This window comes from Salvelinus sp. IW2-2015, unplaced genomic scaffold (genome assembly GCF_002910315.2).
Source record: "Salvelinus sp. IW2-2015 unplaced genomic scaffold, ASM291031v2 Un_scaffold2604, whole genome shotgun sequence".
Lineage (NCBI taxonomy): Eukaryota > Metazoa > Chordata > Actinopteri > Salmoniformes > Salmonidae > Salvelinus > Salvelinus sp. IW2-2015.
In genome coordinates this window covers 162,661-181,029 of record NW_019943912.1, presented here as the reverse complement: position 1 = coordinate 181,029, position 18,369 = coordinate 162,661, and the positions used below count along the sequence as shown (strand labels likewise).

The window sequence follows — 18,369 nt, the reverse complement described above, 5'->3', positions numbered from 1 at the left end:
TCCCTCTCTTCACGAGAAGAGAGGGTGTAACAGGGATTGGACCAACACGCAGCGTAGCCAGTGCTCAACATGTTTAATAAAACGATAAACAGTGAACACTTAACACGATACAAAATAACAACTGTGGCAAACCGATACAGCCCTATCTGGTGCAGCGAAAACACAAAGACAGGAAACAACCACCCACAATCTCCAACACAAAACAAGCCACCTAAATATGATTCCCAATCAGAGACAACACAAAACACCTGCCTCTGATTGAGAACCATATTAGGCCAAACATAGAAACAGACAAACTAGACACACAACATAGAATGCCCACCCAGCTCACGTCCTGACCAACACTAAAACAAGCAAAACACACAAGAACTATGGTCAGAACGTGACACATATTCTATTATTTATACCAGCATTTCTTTTAAAAGTTTACAGAAATACTGTCATGTCGAAAGCTATTGTGTAGGCTATATTTAAAGAAATACACTTCTCATAAAATATGTGTTATTGGAATTACTCAATAGAGTCTGCAAAACTTAAATGGGTCTCTTGTGCTGGGCAACGGGTTTAATACAGAGTACTGGTGACTCCTTACTTCACCCACTTCTTTCTCTTCAACGCAATACATGGTATTACCTTGGTCCAAGAAGGTCCAAGAACTCCTGGCGCAAGCTGTGTTCTATCTGGTGTCATAAGAGAAGAAACACAGTGGAAAAGTATTACATTTTCTTAAAAAATACAAAAGTAATCTGTGCTCTGACAAATGCACAAAGAATGACTCATCGAGTTCTAAACAAAAGCAACCAGAACTCTTCCATCTCCACTTACTAAAGAGGATCATTAAGCCACGACAACAGGTGGTTCAAGGATAGAATAATTGGCAGGTACAATGATCTTTTGAAGTCACATCTGAAGGAACAAATTGTGTTAATGTCCCTTGCATCTTTTGCAAGTCAGGAATTACAGAGTCTGTTTTGTGACAGCAAAGCGATTACACCAAATGGGCCTGGAATGGTGCACAATTGGTGGCTTTTGAGCATGTGATATTGCCTGTGAACTTAAAGTCACATTGGACAGTTATAGCCATAGATATGCAACATATACTGTAGTTAGCAACAGTAATTGCATAACATTCCATTACAATGATGGATTCATGTGAAAGAGAATGAAAGGATAAACTTCTTCCACTTCAGAAATACCTGGCATTACAGTATCTGTGTCACGCCCTGACCTTAGAGATCCTTTTTATGTCTCTATTTTGGTTTGGTCAGGGCGTGAGTTGGGGTGGGCATTCTATGTTTTGTGTTCTATGTTTTCTATTTCTGTGTGTTTGGCCGGGTGTGGTTCTCAATCAGTGGCAGCTGTCTATCGTTGTCTCTGATTGAGAACCATACTTAGGTAGCCTTTTCCCACTTGTGTTTTGTGGGTAGTTGTTTTCTGTTTTGTGTCTGCACCAGACAGAGCTGTTTTGGTTTTGTCGTTTTTGTTATTCAGTGTTCAGTTTTATGAATAAATCATGAACACTTACCACGCTGCGCTTTGGTCCACTTCTTCATGCAACGATGGCCGTTACAATCTGGCAATGTATGGATTTGTGGTGGATGTGACACTAAACTTTGAATTTCCTCATCGGTGTCCCTATTTTAGAAAACAGTCAGACGGTAGTGGTGTTTATGTGTACTTATTCTCTTAAGCAGTCTTATTAGAGGTCAATGCGGGTACACTTTGTCACAATGGTATGCGATGGAATGTTTTAATTGAGTTATCAGAGAGAAAATTACTACATAATGAATTTTAAACTCTACAGAAAATGACTACTGACCTTGATAGATAATAAACACCTCTCTGTATTATGTATTATCTTTCAATCTTGTCTCTGTTATTGGTTTAGAAAACGTGGTTAATGGACCTTTAATGTATACTGCTAACCTTGATAGAAAAAGCAAAACATAGAGGCGTATAACTTGTAAAGAATGTTCTCCATTGTTGTTCTGAAAGCTTCATTATACTGTGTGCTGTTAGCCATGTAGTCTTGTTGTCTCTTGTAGTACATTTTAACTCTTCAAAAAGACCCTTTGCTGACCTTGATCCATAATCATGACAAAATAGCTTGTAAATAATCTTGCCTTTGTTATAATTTTTTAAAACTAGGTAATAGTCCTATGCCTTTGCTGTATACTGCTAACCTGAATAGATAAGACTCACATATCGTCCTACAACTTGTAAATACATTTCTCCATTGTTGTTCAGAATGTGTGATTGATTATACTGTCTTAACAGCCTGGTTAATATTCATTACATTTAACTTGTAAATAAATTAGATTTCATTTTGATCAAAAAAAAGTTGACATTTGTGTTTCTTTTTTTCTTTTTTCTTTTATTTGGGAATAGATTTCAGAACCATGGATAGTACCAGACTATTTAAAGGTGTGTTGCTGGGTATGTACGACACAATCCCCTCCAAAACTACACATTTGGTTAGTAGAGACCCTACTGAGTATTTTCCACTCCACTTTAGCTGAGACAGGTAGAAAAGTTCTCTCTCTACAGCCCAATATTCTCAACATACCAATGTCAACATTGTATTTTTTCATTATTGGAATATTATTTATTTTTTTAATTCATATTATTTTTTCTCAAATTACTCATTGCATTTTCTTGTCACAATAGAAGTGTCCAGTGATTAAAATGTAATATCTTTTGAATGAGTTATCCACATTTCAATGTTTGAAATGTGGCCTTTTATTTTGAAGTTTCCTCATTACCATATGAAAGTGACATCATTGTTTGTGCTGCTGGCAGCTTTCTCGTGTCCAGATTATCAAAACCATTGACCACACTAGTTCGGTTGGGTCTTCATGGTTCGCTGTCTCTTTGTGTCTCGACATTTTTACCTGTCAACATGAGGGAAATCGTGCATATCCAAGCCGGCCAGTGCGGTAACCAGATTGGTGCCAAGGTAAGAACCTATACATTCATCATCCTAATTGTTTATTGAATGACTGTCTATAATATAGTAAAGACTTGTTTCAAATTAATCAACACAACTGAAAACTACTACAAAGAATGGATAATCATCCAGTCACATTCACCCTATTAAACTACCTTTTTATTTTGAGACTATTTAGGCCTATTGCAATATTATTTCATACAATACGCAGAGTTAATTGGGTGTGTGATAGCTACCATTTGTTAAAGTATTGTAACTCCACAATTAAGAACTCTGTGATAAATGTATGCGTGTGTACGTCTCTGTGAGCCACTGTGTGGAATTGCGGTGTGCAATTGTCTAGGATTATCGGTTTAACCGGGTTCTCTGGGGTGTCTACGTCTCCAGATCGCATTAAAGCTGCTCTCGCATTATTGTCTGAAATCAACCTATTCTTCACTTGTCAAGGTCTGTCAAACTGTGAAATGGTGACTTGACCTTTTGCCTCGCATATGTGAGAAACTTGCGTTCAAGACAATCACATCTATTAATGTAGCCTGCTATGCGCAAGAGCCAAATTACATGTTTTCCTTCAAATACTGGATCGATATATCGATTCGATTTATTCCAGCGGGCTGTGTAGAGGCTGACAGAGTTTTCCATTGGTGTGTGTGAGGTGGTGCAGGAGAGCGTTGAGAAGAGTGGGGCGTGCATCATTTACAATGATGGAAAGAGAATAAAATACAATTTGAGAGGTCTGTCAGTTGTTTGGGCTTTTCCAAATTGGAGAGACAAAATGTTGACATTGCTTTGTTCTCTTTGAGATAATATTTTTATTTTGTAGGGTGTGACTGGTTTGTGTTAGTGGTCCATTTCCCATGTACAATAAGCCTTGACATCATCAGATAGAAGTACCCCAACCCCACCCAGTCTCTCATAGGCCTGTGGGTGAAACTGTTTGACAGTCTTTCTGGTTGATAGCTCATATAGGCTTACAATAGAGGACATAATGGTCCAGTTAGACCAATCAAATCCATATTCTCTATCAGGGTTAAGGTTGTCATGACTACCCTAGGTCCATGGTCATTCTAGCACATGTGTCAAACTCAAGGCCCGCGGGCCAGATGTGGCCCGCCAGGTCATTTTATGTGGCCCGCGAGAGCTTAAAAGTTTTGAGTGTCTAAAAATAAATACCAAAAAATAAATTAAGAGCGTGCTTTGACCAAAAACTACATTCCCACAATGCCTTTCGACTACGCTAGCCACGGCAGTGTCCATGCCAACGAGTGGAATTGAGATATAAATAATGATCCCAAAATGTCCAGAAAGAGAAAAGTTGATGCAGACGGAAGACTGTTTCAAGAAAGATGGGAAGGCGAATACTTGTTTGCGCTTCAAGGAGAAAGACGGCGTATGTCTTTTGTGTTACGAGGCGGTGTCGGTTGTCAAAGAGTACAATCTGCGTCGACATTTTGACACCAAACACGGAGCTAAGTACGCTAAAGCTAGCCTTCAAGAAAGCAACAAATTGCCCAAGAATTAAAAGGCAAACTGCGGTCGCAGCAGAGTTTGTTCATGAAATCCACAGCCAAAAACAGAGGCCGCGGTGAAAGCTAGCTTCATTGTGGCTGAAGAAATCGCCACGCTTCCAAGTCTTTTTCAGAGGGAGCGTTTTTGAAGCAGTGCATGCTGAAGGTCTGTGAGCAGGTGTGTCCCGACCAGTTACAGACTTTTAAAAATGTCAGTTTATCAAGAAACACCATCGTCGACCGAGTAAGAACTAGCAGAAAATCTTACAACACAGCTGCCGAGGAGACACCAGGCTACACAGCTTTTTCATTAGCTGTTGATGAAAGCACAGATAACACGGACACAGCGCAGTTATCAATTTTTATTAGAGGCGTAAAGTCGGACCTCTCATCACTGAGGAGCTGTTGGATGTGGCTGCAATGCAGGGACCACGACGGGACAGAACATTTTTGATGCGGTAGAGAAGTCCGTAAGTAAAAATGCATTGCAGTGGGAAAACTTGGTAGATTAACTACAGACGGTGCACCGGCAATGTGTGAAGGAAAAGTGGGCTTGGTTGGACTAATGAAGGAAAATGCAAAAATGAACTGTCACACGCCTTTGATAACGTATCATTGCATTATCCATCAAGAAGCTTTGTGTGGGAAGGTGCTGGGGATGGAGGACATTGTGACCACAGTCATGAAAACAGTGAACTTCATTCGGGCGCGTGGCCTGAATCACCGTCAGTTCCAGCAGTTTTGCTGGAGATGGGCTCGGAACACGGGGATGTGCTGTACCATACAGAAGTGCGGTGGCTGAGAGAGCAAAGTCCTCAAGCGATTTTCGAGCTCAGGAAAGACATTGCTCTTTTTATGCAGAGTAAAGGAAAACTCATGTCTGAACTATCAGATCCAAAGTGGATGTGGGACTTTGCTGTGTTGTGTGACAAACCGACCATCTCGCCCAGCTGAATCAGAAGCTGCAGGGACGCAAACAAGTCATCACGCAGATGTCCGACACGATCACGGCTTTCCAGCGTAAATTGGACTTATGGATGTGGCAAGTGAAACAGGACAATCTTGTTCACTTTCCTGTTTTAGAGCATGTCAGCCTCATTTCCCGAGACTTTTTCATGTGCTCAGTTGGCTACCAAACTGAGCTGGTTAAAGACTGAGTTTGATCGGCGCTTCTCTGACTTCAGAGCACAACAGTCTGGCTTTGACATCTTTGCCAACCTTTCACCACCGATGTCTGCACTGCACCCCAACACCTTCAGATGGAGCTAATTGAGCTTCAAAGCGACAGTGGCCTGAGAGCAAAGTTTCAGGATGCTACAATCCAGGACTTTTACCGTCTGCTGCCTCCTGGTTTGATGCCACAGCTTCGACTTCATGCTGCCCGTGTTCTGTCCATGTTTGGGAGCACCTATCTGTGCGAACAGTTTTTTTCCATAATGAATCTGAACAAAAACAAGCACAGATCACGCCTCACGGATGACAACCTCCATGCTGTTCTACGCATTGCCTCAGCACAGGACCTAAAACCAGACATTGACACACTGGTAACGGGAAACGGTGTCAGACATCTGGTCAGAAAACACACAGGCAAGCATTTTTTTTTAAACTTAATTAAAATATAATAAAATGTAATTCAACAAGAAGAAGAACAGTTAAACTGTGTGCAATTTAATGATTGTGCTTGCATTTTGTTTTGTGTTTATCATTTCAGAACATGATCAATCGATAGTAGAGAGAGAATCCACTTGGTGTGTTCAAGGACAGGCAGCATCTCCTCATCAAAGACTAACCGAAAAACTTGACCAATATAGTTGTGAACTGAGTCAACCTTTATTTTGGTATTTTAGTTGATTACATATTATTTATGTGTAGCTGCTGTATAATTATTTAATGTGCAGGTTTATGTGTGTATGCAGACAAATTGTTGTCATCAAACCATCAGTTGGTGCACGGCTGTGTGCAGCCTTTTTTTGTAAAATGCTACATGTGTCATACATGTTCTTTGCAGCTAAGTTTTATGTTATTTTTCTTTATTCACTTGGACAGTTTGATCCTTCATTAATGGAGTTATGTGGGTTCATAAGCTGACAAATTTAAAAGGATTTATGTTAGAGCTACAAGCAAACATATATTTTCTATGCAACTGTAATTGTCACTTGAATAAGTTATAATAAATAATGAGTTATTTAACATTAAGGAGGAGTTACATTTATTTTACATTACATTCGATTACATTTATAATTACATCTGGCCCTTTGAGGACAGCCATTATGCTGATGTGGCCCTCGGTGAAAATGAGTTTGACACCCCTGTTCTAGAGCCACAGAACCATACAAGGTCATCCTTCCTCAGACATACAGTATAGCTCACATTATCAGATGGCAGAGCCGTTCAGTCTGCCAACGTTGATTTTAATAATGTCCACTTAAAAGCCGGGCCGTACAGTAGCACTGCCCGCCTCATCCTAATCAATGTCTGTCCTCCCCTAACCAAATTAGGGCGGATGGGGTTGTGAGGGACATACAGACAGAGGAAACAGCTGACGTAACAGCTGACGTAACAGACGGTGAAATCACTCGGGTTCAACACCGATTATAATCTGATACTACTGGAGAAAGAGAGACAGACAGAGATGAGAAGAAAGAGTGAGAGAGTGATGGACAAGAAGGGGAGTGTAAGAAAGAGAGAGGTGCCCTATGAATAAACACATTTTCCTTGGATTACGTCATGGCACAGTCTATTCTTTTCATTCAACTTTTCTTTAGACTGAGAAGCCTATTGAGACAAGGAATCTCTTTGAGAAGCTGCTCCAGTGTACAGATTATGATACTATTAGGTCATACAATATACATCGTATGCTCTCCGAGATCAATACAATTTCACATTCAATTGGAATCCACATTGAATGACTTTACCGTTCAAAAGTTTGGGTCACTTAAATGTCCTTGTTTTTTGAAAGACTGGCCTTCTTTAGACTAGTTGTATTCGGAGCATCAGCATTGTGGGTTCGATTACAGGCTCAAAATGTCCAGAAACAAAGGACTTTCTTCTGAAACTCGTCAGTCTAGTCTTGTTCTGAGAAATGAAGCTATTTCCATTTGCAAGCAAATTGCCAAGAAACTGAAGATCTCGTACAACGCTGTGTACTACTCCCTTCACAGAACATCGCAAACTGGCTCTAACCAGAATAGAAAGAGGAGTGGGAGGCCCCGGTGCACAACTGAGCAAGAGGACAAGTACATTAGAGTGTCTAGTTTGAGAAACAGACGCCTCACAAGTCCTCAACTGGCAGTTTCATTAAATAGTACCCGCAAAACATTGCTTCTTTAATCAGAACAACAGTTTTCAGCGGTGCTAACATAATTCAAAAAGGGTTTTCTAATGATCAATTAGCCTTTTAAAATGCTAAACTTGGATTAGCTAACACAACGTGCCATTGGAACACAGGAGTGATGGTTGCTGATAATAGGCTTCTGTACGCCTATATAGATATTCCATTAGAAATTAGTAGTCATTTACAACATTAACAATGTCTACACTGTATTTCTGATCAATTTTATATTATTTAAATGGCCTTTTTTTTCTCTTTTTTTTTTTAAACAAGGAAATTTCTAAGTGACCCCAAACTTTTGAACGGTAGTGTAAGCTACTTCAATGGACAGTGAACCTCGCTGGTGTCCATGTAACTGTTAGTTTAGTAAAGCGTTAGTTAGAATAACATTACTGGTGGCCTGACAGAGAGGACGCTACCCCCTAGGGTGTCATGGGTTGGATGACCACTGGCCGGATCTGATTGACAGCACAGTTGAAGGCATAGGAGAGTGGGTGTGGCACTGTGCGCTTTCCTGGTCATTGTCCCCATTCTTTCAAACCAATTATTCTCAGTCCTCTCTGATAACCATCTATCTATGGCTGTCCCTCACTCATCCTCTTTCTCTGACTCTCTCTCTCTCTCTCTCTCTCTCTCTCAGATTAAGGTCACTTGGTCATATTGCCTGAGCCTACATGGTTTATCAAAACACTGATTGCTACTGTAAATTGAGTCCAGACAGTTGAGTACCCTCAAATCTCTCTTAACTACTGATCTGCTATACAGACTGTTTATCCAGATTATCCCAAATCCTCCCTTAATGCTGCTGTTTACAGAAAATCAGCAGAGACAGCGACATAAACAAATGTCTGAAACAGAAGATCACACACACACACACACACACACACAAACATGCAATCATACTCCTCAAGGGGTGAACTAGACACGATTACAGATCTAGAGATGATCAGCTTTCTCAATTAACTCTGACTGCCTGCAAATGGATTTCATTTTCACATTTGTCTAAGAAAAGATCTGTGGGTCCTTTGTGTTCTATCCCTCTCCTCACATGGCCTTTTAAACGCCTCCTCTGTTCCAATAACACTCTTATAGCCATCTATCTCAGTCTATGAATATTTAAAATGACCCAGGGCCGACTTAGTGATTTGAAGGCCCCAGGAAGAGGCCAGTCTATTTATGGATTTATAGTAAAGACATGTAATTTAACTGTAAAAATGTATTACCTTTTAATGTGCCATGAACACAACCAGTCATGATGTTTTCATCTAACAAATCACTTTCAAAAGTAGGTTACCTTCGCAAATTCATTCAAAATAATTCCAGCATCTGAACAGTGCACTGTGCAACTGCCAAATGTTCTTCAATTCGCAAGTGACAAACTATCTCGCTGGAGAAAGCATCCAAGCGAGCAAAACAGCACCCCTCTGTCTTGCTATATGTAGCCCATGTATCTGATGCTGTCTGGACAAAAAGAGTATGACATGCCATAATCTTTATTGCTACATAGCATCAGATACATGGGCTACACATACATGTCCTCTGCCTCGACAAATGGCAGTATTATCAGCAGCACCTGTCTTCTACTAAATAGTCTAAGGGCCCAGGGTTGGGTTTCTATTAAGCTAACATGGAATTGTTGGCTTAATTGTCATACCAAGGATCATTTAGCTATTTAGTTTAGAATTTTAGGACGCCTGTAGGTATAAAAAAATATAAACGCAACATGTTAAGTGTTGGTCCTATGCTTCATGAGCTGAAATAAAAGATCCCAGAAATGTTCCATATGAACAAAAAACGTATTTCTCTTAAATTTTGTGCACAGATTTATTTACATCCCTCTTCGTGAGCATTTCTCCTTTGCCAAGATAATCCATCCACCTGACAGGTGTGGCATATCAAGAAGCTGACTAAACAGTATGATCATTACATAGGTGCACCTTGTGCTGGGGGCAATAAAAGGCCACTCTAAAATGTGTAGTTTTGATACACAATCCCATGGATGTCTCAAGTTTTGAGGGAGCATGCTATTGGCATGCTGACTTCAGAAATGTCCACCAGAGCTGTTGCCAGATAATTTAATTTCTCTACCATAAGCCCTCTCCAACGTAATTTTAGATCATTCGGCAGTACATCCAACTGGCCTCACAACCGCAGACCATGTGTATGGCGTCGTGTGGGTGAGCGGTTTGCAAGTGTCAATGATGGCGGTGGGGTTATGGTATGGGTAGGCATAAACTACGGACAACGAACACAATTGCATTTTATCGATGGCAATTTGAATGCAAAAAAATCGTGTGACGAGATCCTGAAGCCCATTGTAAGGCCCATTTTTCTTTAAGGTATCTGTGACCAACAAATGCATATCTGTATTCCCAGTCATGTGAAATCCATAGATTAGGGCCTAGTGAATTCATTTCAATTGACTAATTTAAACCTATGAACTGTAACTCTGTAAAATAATGAAATTGTTGCATGTTGCCTTTATATTTTTGTTCAGTACAAGAAACATTGAATTTGGCCTTACTGCTATTAGCCCAATGACACGCATTGATTAACTGATGCATACATGTAAAAACAGATATTCAAAACATTTATAAAGATAGTCAAACATTTAATAAAAGGGAAGTATGTTTTGAAGTGTCTGTTTTATATCTGAGCGATATAAGAAAGCTCAGTTTTTTTTTTTTTATCATGGAATATTTTTTTCATGCCCAGCTCATGAGGGCCCTTGCTGGTGTGAAGCCTGAGGCAATTTCCTCTCCTGTCCGCCAGTGAATTGATCACTCTATGGCGTTATATTCCGTGCTTGATTTGGGCCGGAGTTGTCCAGAGCGCCGTACCGGTACTTTTAATTTTTGGGAAATTGCGTTCCAGCTCCTCTACAAAACAAAGTAGCCTATCGCTGATCCAGATTCACACACCGAGGCCAAAAACATTGATCAAAGCGGAATATAGGCGGTATCTGCATTGAATAGCAATGGATAGTGGCCATTCATTTCCTGATTCCGGTTTGTTCAAGTTTATTTGCCTCCAGTCTGTGCGTGACGGTAGGCTGTTTGAGACTGTGCAGATTGAAAATGAGCCAACCTCAATGCACATGATGCGCTGTTCAAAGTTGTTAAATGAGGGTTTGTAAGGTCATGGAAATTAGTTCAATACTTTTTGTTAATGGAATTCATGAAGGCACACTTTTAAATATTATCAATCACTTAAAAATCAACATATCAGCCATTATCAGAATGACCCTTCAGTGCGTGTATGTGTGTGCCAGTGCGAGTGAGCGGATGCTTGAGAGAGATCGCGACATTTCAGCAGCAGATATTTAAAAAATGACAGACAACAGATTAACTAGATGGACAATTCAAAACATCACTTGTAGGAGTTATCTTGCTAGTTAACTATAGCTAACTAAGCATTCATGTCGTTGTCACCTTTCCACCGGTACTGTAGATAGCCTAAATAAATCTGCACCGGAAAGCTGGGATTCCCCTCTATTAAACAGTAGCCATGTAATTGCGACAACGTTTAAATATATTCTAAGAATGGCCTGATTGAAAAAGAAATTGCTGTACATAGATCTCCCCTGAAACATGAATATTTGAGCATTATATATTAACATGTCTAGTTAGATACCTTGCTTTCAAGTAGCCTACCTTATCCATTTGATCTCCGATTCATTGAATGGGGGAATCATTTAATAAAGACAAAAGTATGTGGTTGTAATGTTGAAATATTTTATATCAAGGCTGGCAACCATCCTCCAGGATAGTTACTGCAGGTTTTTGTTCAAACCCCGGTCTAACCACCTTGTAGCCTAAACATCAGCTGCTCAACAGGACCTTAATTAATAGGCAGATTTGGGTGTTTCAGGGCTGGATCAAAAGCCAAGCCTTAACACCCAGGAGCTCTCCAGATGGAGGGTTGACCACATGTTGACATGTAACTAACAGTGCAGTTCTACTTTGTGGGGGTTAAGAGCCTTGATCAAGGGCACAACAGCAGGAGATGGTAGGCCTACATGGGATCAGACACAGCAGCCTTCCAGTGTCAATAATGCTTACTTTTTTATGTAGGCTATAATAATAGTCATGAACATTTGGTTAAAAGTCATGGAGAAGTCATCAAAAATAAGTATGAATAACAGTGAATAATCAGAGGTCTCTATAGCATTATGTAATTTGTAAATTTCTGTGAACATAATCTATTGGACCGTCTTGGAAAAAGACAGCTCCTGCACTTCTTTTATCCCAAGTAAAGCACTGGTTACATTTGGTTTAGTGAGCCAAGAATTTCCTGTTGTTTTCATCATACTCCACAAGAAGAGAGACAGTGTGTCACGTTCATTGACGGAAGAATCAGACCAAGGTGCAGCGTGTTAAGCGTACAGCATTTTATTTTGATGAACACAAAAAAAACAATAAACTACAACCAAACGTGACGCTACATGCAGTGCAGAAAGCAACTACACACAAACAAGATCCCACAAACTAAAGGTGGAAAAGGCTGCCTAAGTATGATCCCCAATCAGAGACAACGATAGACAGCTGCCTCTGATTGGGAACCATACCCGGCCAACAAAGAAATAGAAAAACTAGAATGCCCACCCAAATCACACCCTGACCTAACCAAATAGAGAAATAAAAAGGCTCTCTAAGGTCAGGGCGTGACACAGTGATTTCAGACATTTCGGCTCATGCTTCAGTCTTTGTTTGCTATGTATTCCTCTCTCTCTATAGAACGTGTGGCATATGTACAAAATGCCCAGGAAACTGATGTGCTGTCATCAATTTTGTGTCTGTAGTTCTGGGAGGTGATCAGCGATGAGCACGGGATCGACCCCACAGGCACCTACCATGGAGACAGCGATCTGCAGTTGGACAGAATCAGTGTCTACTACAACGAGGCAACAGGTACAACACCCCTAAATCTATTGCCATGATCCTGACACATTTTAATATGTAGCATATTTAACCCAGTCTATATGGCTATGCTGGTGGAGAGTTGTTTTGGTAATGGTTTCCTACAGTATTCACCTGATGTCTTTTCCCTCCTCCCCTCTGTCTCTGTCTCTCATGGAGGTGGTAAATATGTGCCTAGGGCCATCCTTGTGGACCTTGAGCCTGGCACCATGGACTCTGTGAGGTCCGGACCCTTTGGACAGATCTTCAGGCCAGACAACTTTGTGTTTGGTAGGTGGACATACAACCTGTTTTGTATTTAATGGTTGCTATTGATTATCATTACTAGATTTGTTTCATATACAATACAAGTTAAATGTCTTCTCCTTCCTATTCTTCCCTTCTCCCCTTCCTTCAGGCCAGAGCGGTGCTGGTAACAACTGGGCCAAGGGCCACTACACAGAGGGAGCAGAGCTGGTGGACTCTGTCCTGGACGTAGTGAGGAAGGAGGCAGAAAACTGTGACTGTCTGCAGGGCTTCCAGCTCACCCACTCCCTGGGTGGAGGCACGGGGTCGGGCATGGGCACCCTGCTCATCAGCAAGATCAGAGAGGAGTACCCTGACCGCATCATGAACACCTTCAGCGTGGTGCCCTCACCGAAGGTACTGTCATTTCAGCCGTACTTGCAATTCAGATCGCTGCGGCCAATTGTGCACTGATTTATCAGATAAACGTGTATTGTTCAAATGCGTTTAATATTTTGCAGTAAAAAAAGATATAGTGTGTGTATATTGAGTGTTTCCTCTTTGTACATAATTTTTCTAGTGCTTCAATGCAAATGTACTTAATGAGGCAGATAATATAAAGTACTCTAATCTCTCTCTCTTTCTTTCTCTTTCTCTCTCTCTCTTTCTTTCCAGGTATCAGACACAGTGGTGGAGCCCTACAACGCCACCCTCTCTGTTCACCAGCTAGTGGAGAACACAGACGAGACGTTCTGCATCGACAACGAGGCCCTCTATGACATCTGCTTCCGCACGCTCAAACTGACCACGCCCACCTATGGTGACCTCAACCACCTGGTGTCAGCCACCATGAGCGGCGTCACCACCTGCCTGCGCTTCCCTGGCCAGCTCAACGCTGACCTCCGCAAACTGGCCGTCAACATGGTGCCCTTCCCCCGTCTGCACTTCTTCATGCCCGGCTTCGCCCCCCTCACCAGCAGGGGCAGCCAGCAGTACCGTGCCCTCACCGTGCCCGAGCTTACCCARCAGGTGTTYGACGCAAAAAACATGATGGCYGCCTGCGACCCTCGTCAYGGCCGCTACCTTACTGTGGCCGCAGTGTTCCGRGGCCAAATGTCCATGAAGGAGGTGGACGAGCAGATGCTTAATATCCAGAACAAGAACAGCAGCTACTTCGTGGAATGGATCCCCAACAACGTGAAGACYGCTGTCTGCGACATCCCACCCCGCGGCCTCAAGATGTCTGTCACCTTCATCGGCAACAGCACAGCCATCCAGGAGCTGTTCAAGCGTATCTCTGAGCAGTTCACCGCCATGTTCCGCCGCAAGGCCTTCTTGCACTGGTATACTGGAGAGGGCATGGACGAGATGGAGTTCACTGAGGCAGAGAGCAACATGAACGACCTGGTGTCAGCAGTGATTAACGCAGTACTCAACTAAAACTAAATGCTCTTTTTTCCCACCCAAAAAATTGAAGGAGAGTGGAACGAGCAGATCTTAATATCCAGAAACAAGAACAGAGCTACTTCCGTGGATTGGATCTCCCTACAATCTGTCTGCGCAGAGATTGGATCGTCTGCGACAATCCACTGAGCGCGCAATAAACACGACGGACCTCAAGATAATCTAGTAAGTTACTGATCACCAATTCAACAGGGCAACAGACAGCAAGCCAAAACCAGTGAGTGTTCCAATAAGCAGGTATCTCCTACTATGAGCAGATTTCACCGCCATAGTTCCGACCCGCAGCGGCTTCCCTCTTGTAGCACTCTGGGCTTAGAGCTGCCCTGTGCTTCAAACTATCTGGATATGAGGGTATACTTGGTACTGAGATGGAGTTCACTGAGGCCAGAGAGAACATTGAACGACCATGGGTGTGCTGACTGTTACCAGTTCAGCTACAGGTAACAGCCACTTAAACTACTGCTGCTACTTGTGCATTAGCTTGAGGAGAGGGAGAGTTCGAGGAGGAGGCTGAAGACGATGACCCTTAAAAAGACAGGGCTTTGAAGATGAAGATTGTATTCAAAGGGCAAATAAGCTGTGAACCACATGGGGAAAAAACCTCAAGTAACTTAGAAGCAAGGACAAGTTAAGGGGTCCCAAAACCAATTTGGAGCATTTTTTTTTATCTAATGGAAAGTATTATAGAAAAATTAGACAACACCCCTTGTGATGTGAGAATAAATGTTACTATGTCATCTCTTGTCTTGTCCTCATTTGTCCTGTACCAATAGGCAAACTGTTTTGACTGACATATGTTACAAGTTATCATTCCATCCACATGTGAAATCTGAGATAGAAGATATTGTTTTTTTGTTGAGTTACTGTGAGTGCTTTGAGTCACAAATTTTGATACACTCTAGGGAAGCTCTGATGTTGAATGCTATACCATCATCATGGGCCAGAAGAGGAGGAACGTTAGTTATTATTGGAATAAATTAATCCACATGAACACATTCTCTATCTCCTTATGAAAATATTTATCAAATCAGTTTATTTATAAATAGCCCTTCGTACATCAGCTAATATCTCGAAGTGCGTATCAGAAACCCAGCTAAAACCTCAAACAGCAAAGCAATGCAGGTGTGAAGCACGGTGCTTAGGAAAACTCCCTAGAAAGGCCAAACCTAGGAAGAAACCTACGAAGAGAAACACAGGCTATGAGGGGTGGCCATCCTCTCCTGGCTGTGCCGGGTGGAGATTATAACAGAAAACATGGCCAAGATGTTTCAAAATGTTCAATATAGTGACAAGTCACAGGTCAAATTTTAGTAATCGAGGAAATGAAAGTGGATCAGTTTGGCTTTTTGCATAGCCGATGCATTAAGAGTTGAAAACAGCAAAGCTGGACAAGGTGGCAGGGTTCACTAACCGCAGGCAGAACAGTTGAAATATGGAATAGCAGCAAGGCCAGGTCTGGCACTGGGGACAGCAAAGGATGTCACATCACTGTAGTCCTAGACGTATGGGTCCTATGGGCCAGCGTTCTCAGAGAGAGAAAGAAGAGAGAAGGAAGAGAAATTAGAGAGAGCTCAAGAGTTTTCAAAATTGGTCTCAAGTACTAAATGCACAAGCATGGTCATAATAATAATCAGGAAATAAAATGTCAGTTGGCTTTCTCAACTAGCCGACTCTGATTAAAAGTGTTGAAAAGCAGGTCTGGGACAGGTAGCGGGTTCCATAATCCGCAGGTCAGAACAGTTGAAATAGGCAAATAGCAGCAAGGCCTAGGTGGACTGGGGACAGCAAGGAGTCATTCATGCCCGATAGTACCTGACGTATGGTCCTAAGGCTATCACAGGTCTCCGTACGAGAAGAATGAAAAGAAAAGAAGTAGGAGACAGTAATAGAGAGAGAGCATATCTTAAATTCACACAGGACACTGATAAGATCACGCGAGAAAGTAGTCTTCAGCTTACACAGATATATAACATTCACTCTGAAGAATATCACCCTATCCCCGCGACACAATCTAAACAACACTGGCACGCATAATAACTGGAAGGCGCTGATGTAACCAGGTAGGTGGTACATGGAGGACACTGTGGGCGCGCCATGGCGGCGATGACCCGCCCCCGATCAGGGCCCAAACACGGCAAGGATTACTTACTACCACCACACCAGCCGCACTTTGCCAAAAAGGCAACAAGTCACTTTTATGACCACCCACTTCGGTACAAAACTAGAGGGATATCTTTCACACAACAACCAGAAAGACATTACAAATCGCCTGAAGAAGCAGGAGAGCACACGAGAAGTATAGCCCACAAAGACTCCACCACAAGACAACCAAGGGGGAGGCGCAACCCAGAGACTAGTGAAAAATTTCGTGCAGTGAAGGGTGAACGCCCCACTCAAGGTTGACGGCACCCTCTCCTATGGAAGAGGCATTGAAAAGAAGCGAACCAGTGAAAGGCCAGTGGAACTCAGGCCGCTGTAATAGGTTAGAGGCCAGAGAATCCAGTGAGAGAGAGGGGAACGGCCAGTGCAGAGACAGCAAGGGCAGTTTCGTTGGCTATCCACCTAGAGACTCACTTCTTACCGGTTCACACTTCAACACTCCCGCTGGCCAGACTACACTCGATATCATGACTTAACTGAAGAGATAGAGTCTTCAATAAAGGACTTCAAGGTTGAGACGCTGGGTCTGAGAGAGCGTCGTGCTACACACATAGGTCTAGGAACAACCGCGCTACTCAGACCGTTCAAAACTATGGAGATCTATAGTGAGAAAGGCTGCCTCACAGCTGTTAGCTCTAGAAAGATTCTAGGACAATTAGGAGGCCTGATCTGCGTCTTTGAGCACCACGTAGCGTACGGTGTAGGTATGTACGGCAGGTCTACTAAACCTAAACTCCGTGATATGATTATGGTTTTAGGAGCTGTTGACTCAAGCCAAGCCCCTTGTAACGCTTATAGGTTTAAACTCATGCAGTAAAACTACTTGGAATTCAGCCTTGCCTAACAGGACTCAGCAGTGTAGGGGAAGCTAGCAACTGGAGTAATGATGATCAATTTCTTGGTTCAGTCTGTGTCTTAAGCAAGTCCGTACTTTACGCACTAACTTGAAGTTTATTTAGTGCTTTATCGGTGTAGGGAAGGTAGAGCTATTGCAGTAAGTCTAACCTAGAAGTAACAAAGAATTGCATGGATAAAATACTTTTTCTGCATCATTTTTTTGGACAGAAAATTGTCTGATTTCTTGCAATGTTAACTGTACGATGAGAAAAAAGCTGTCCTTGAAACTCTTGATATGTTTGTGTCAAAAAAGAGAGATCAGGGTCAAAAGTACACTGCCGAGGTCCTTCCGTTTATTTTGAGTGATAACGCACTTCTAAACATCAAGATTAATTGTCCAATTAACGAGAAAGATCTCTTTGTTTCTTGGGAACTAGAAAAGCATCATCTGGTTTTGTCCGAGTTTAAAAGTAGAACGTTTTCATGCCATCCACTTCTTATGTCTGAAACACAGGCTTCTAGCGAGGCAATTTGGGGTTCACCACTAATGAGTTCTCAATTGAAAATGTAATCCATATGCTGTGGTCAATCCGCTAATAGCAAGTGATATTAACATTAATGTTTTTTTTTTCTCAGAATAACATCCCCTGCTGCAAAGAGTAAAATACTTTATCTTACTGTTGAAACAATAGTGGGGTTATTGCCTATAATGAACGGAAACACCTTTTGAGGAACACGAAAATGTACAGTTGATTTTGTCACGAGGACACTAAATACCATTCATAGAGGACAGAACGATATTTAAAAAAAAAATATAAGATATCGCTCAATTTTCTCGCCTAATTTTCATGGTATAAGCTCAATCGCTAGTAATTACTATCTTGTCTCATCGCTACACAACTCCGTACGGGGCTCGGGGAGAGACCCGAAGGTCGAAAGCCATGCGTCCTCCGAAGCCAACCCAAACCAAGCACTGCA

General features: G+C 41.9%; 1 protein-coding gene across 1 annotated transcript; it reads left to right on the top strand.

The window, feature by feature from the left end:
- The first annotated feature begins 2,810 nt into the window (after positions 1-2,810).
- LOC112074368 (tubulin beta chain-like) lies at positions 2,811-14,370 on the top strand. Its single transcript, XM_070440488.1, has 5 exons — positions 2,811-2,956; positions 12,588-12,696; positions 12,865-12,975; positions 13,103-13,347; positions 13,606-14,370. The coding sequence occupies exons 1-5, from the start codon at positions 2,900-2,902 to the stop codon at positions 14,368-14,370; spliced, it is 1,287 nt and encodes a 428-aa protein (XP_070296589.1). The 5' UTR covers positions 2,811-2,899.
- The last annotated feature ends 3,999 nt before the right edge of the window (positions 14,371-18,369 follow it).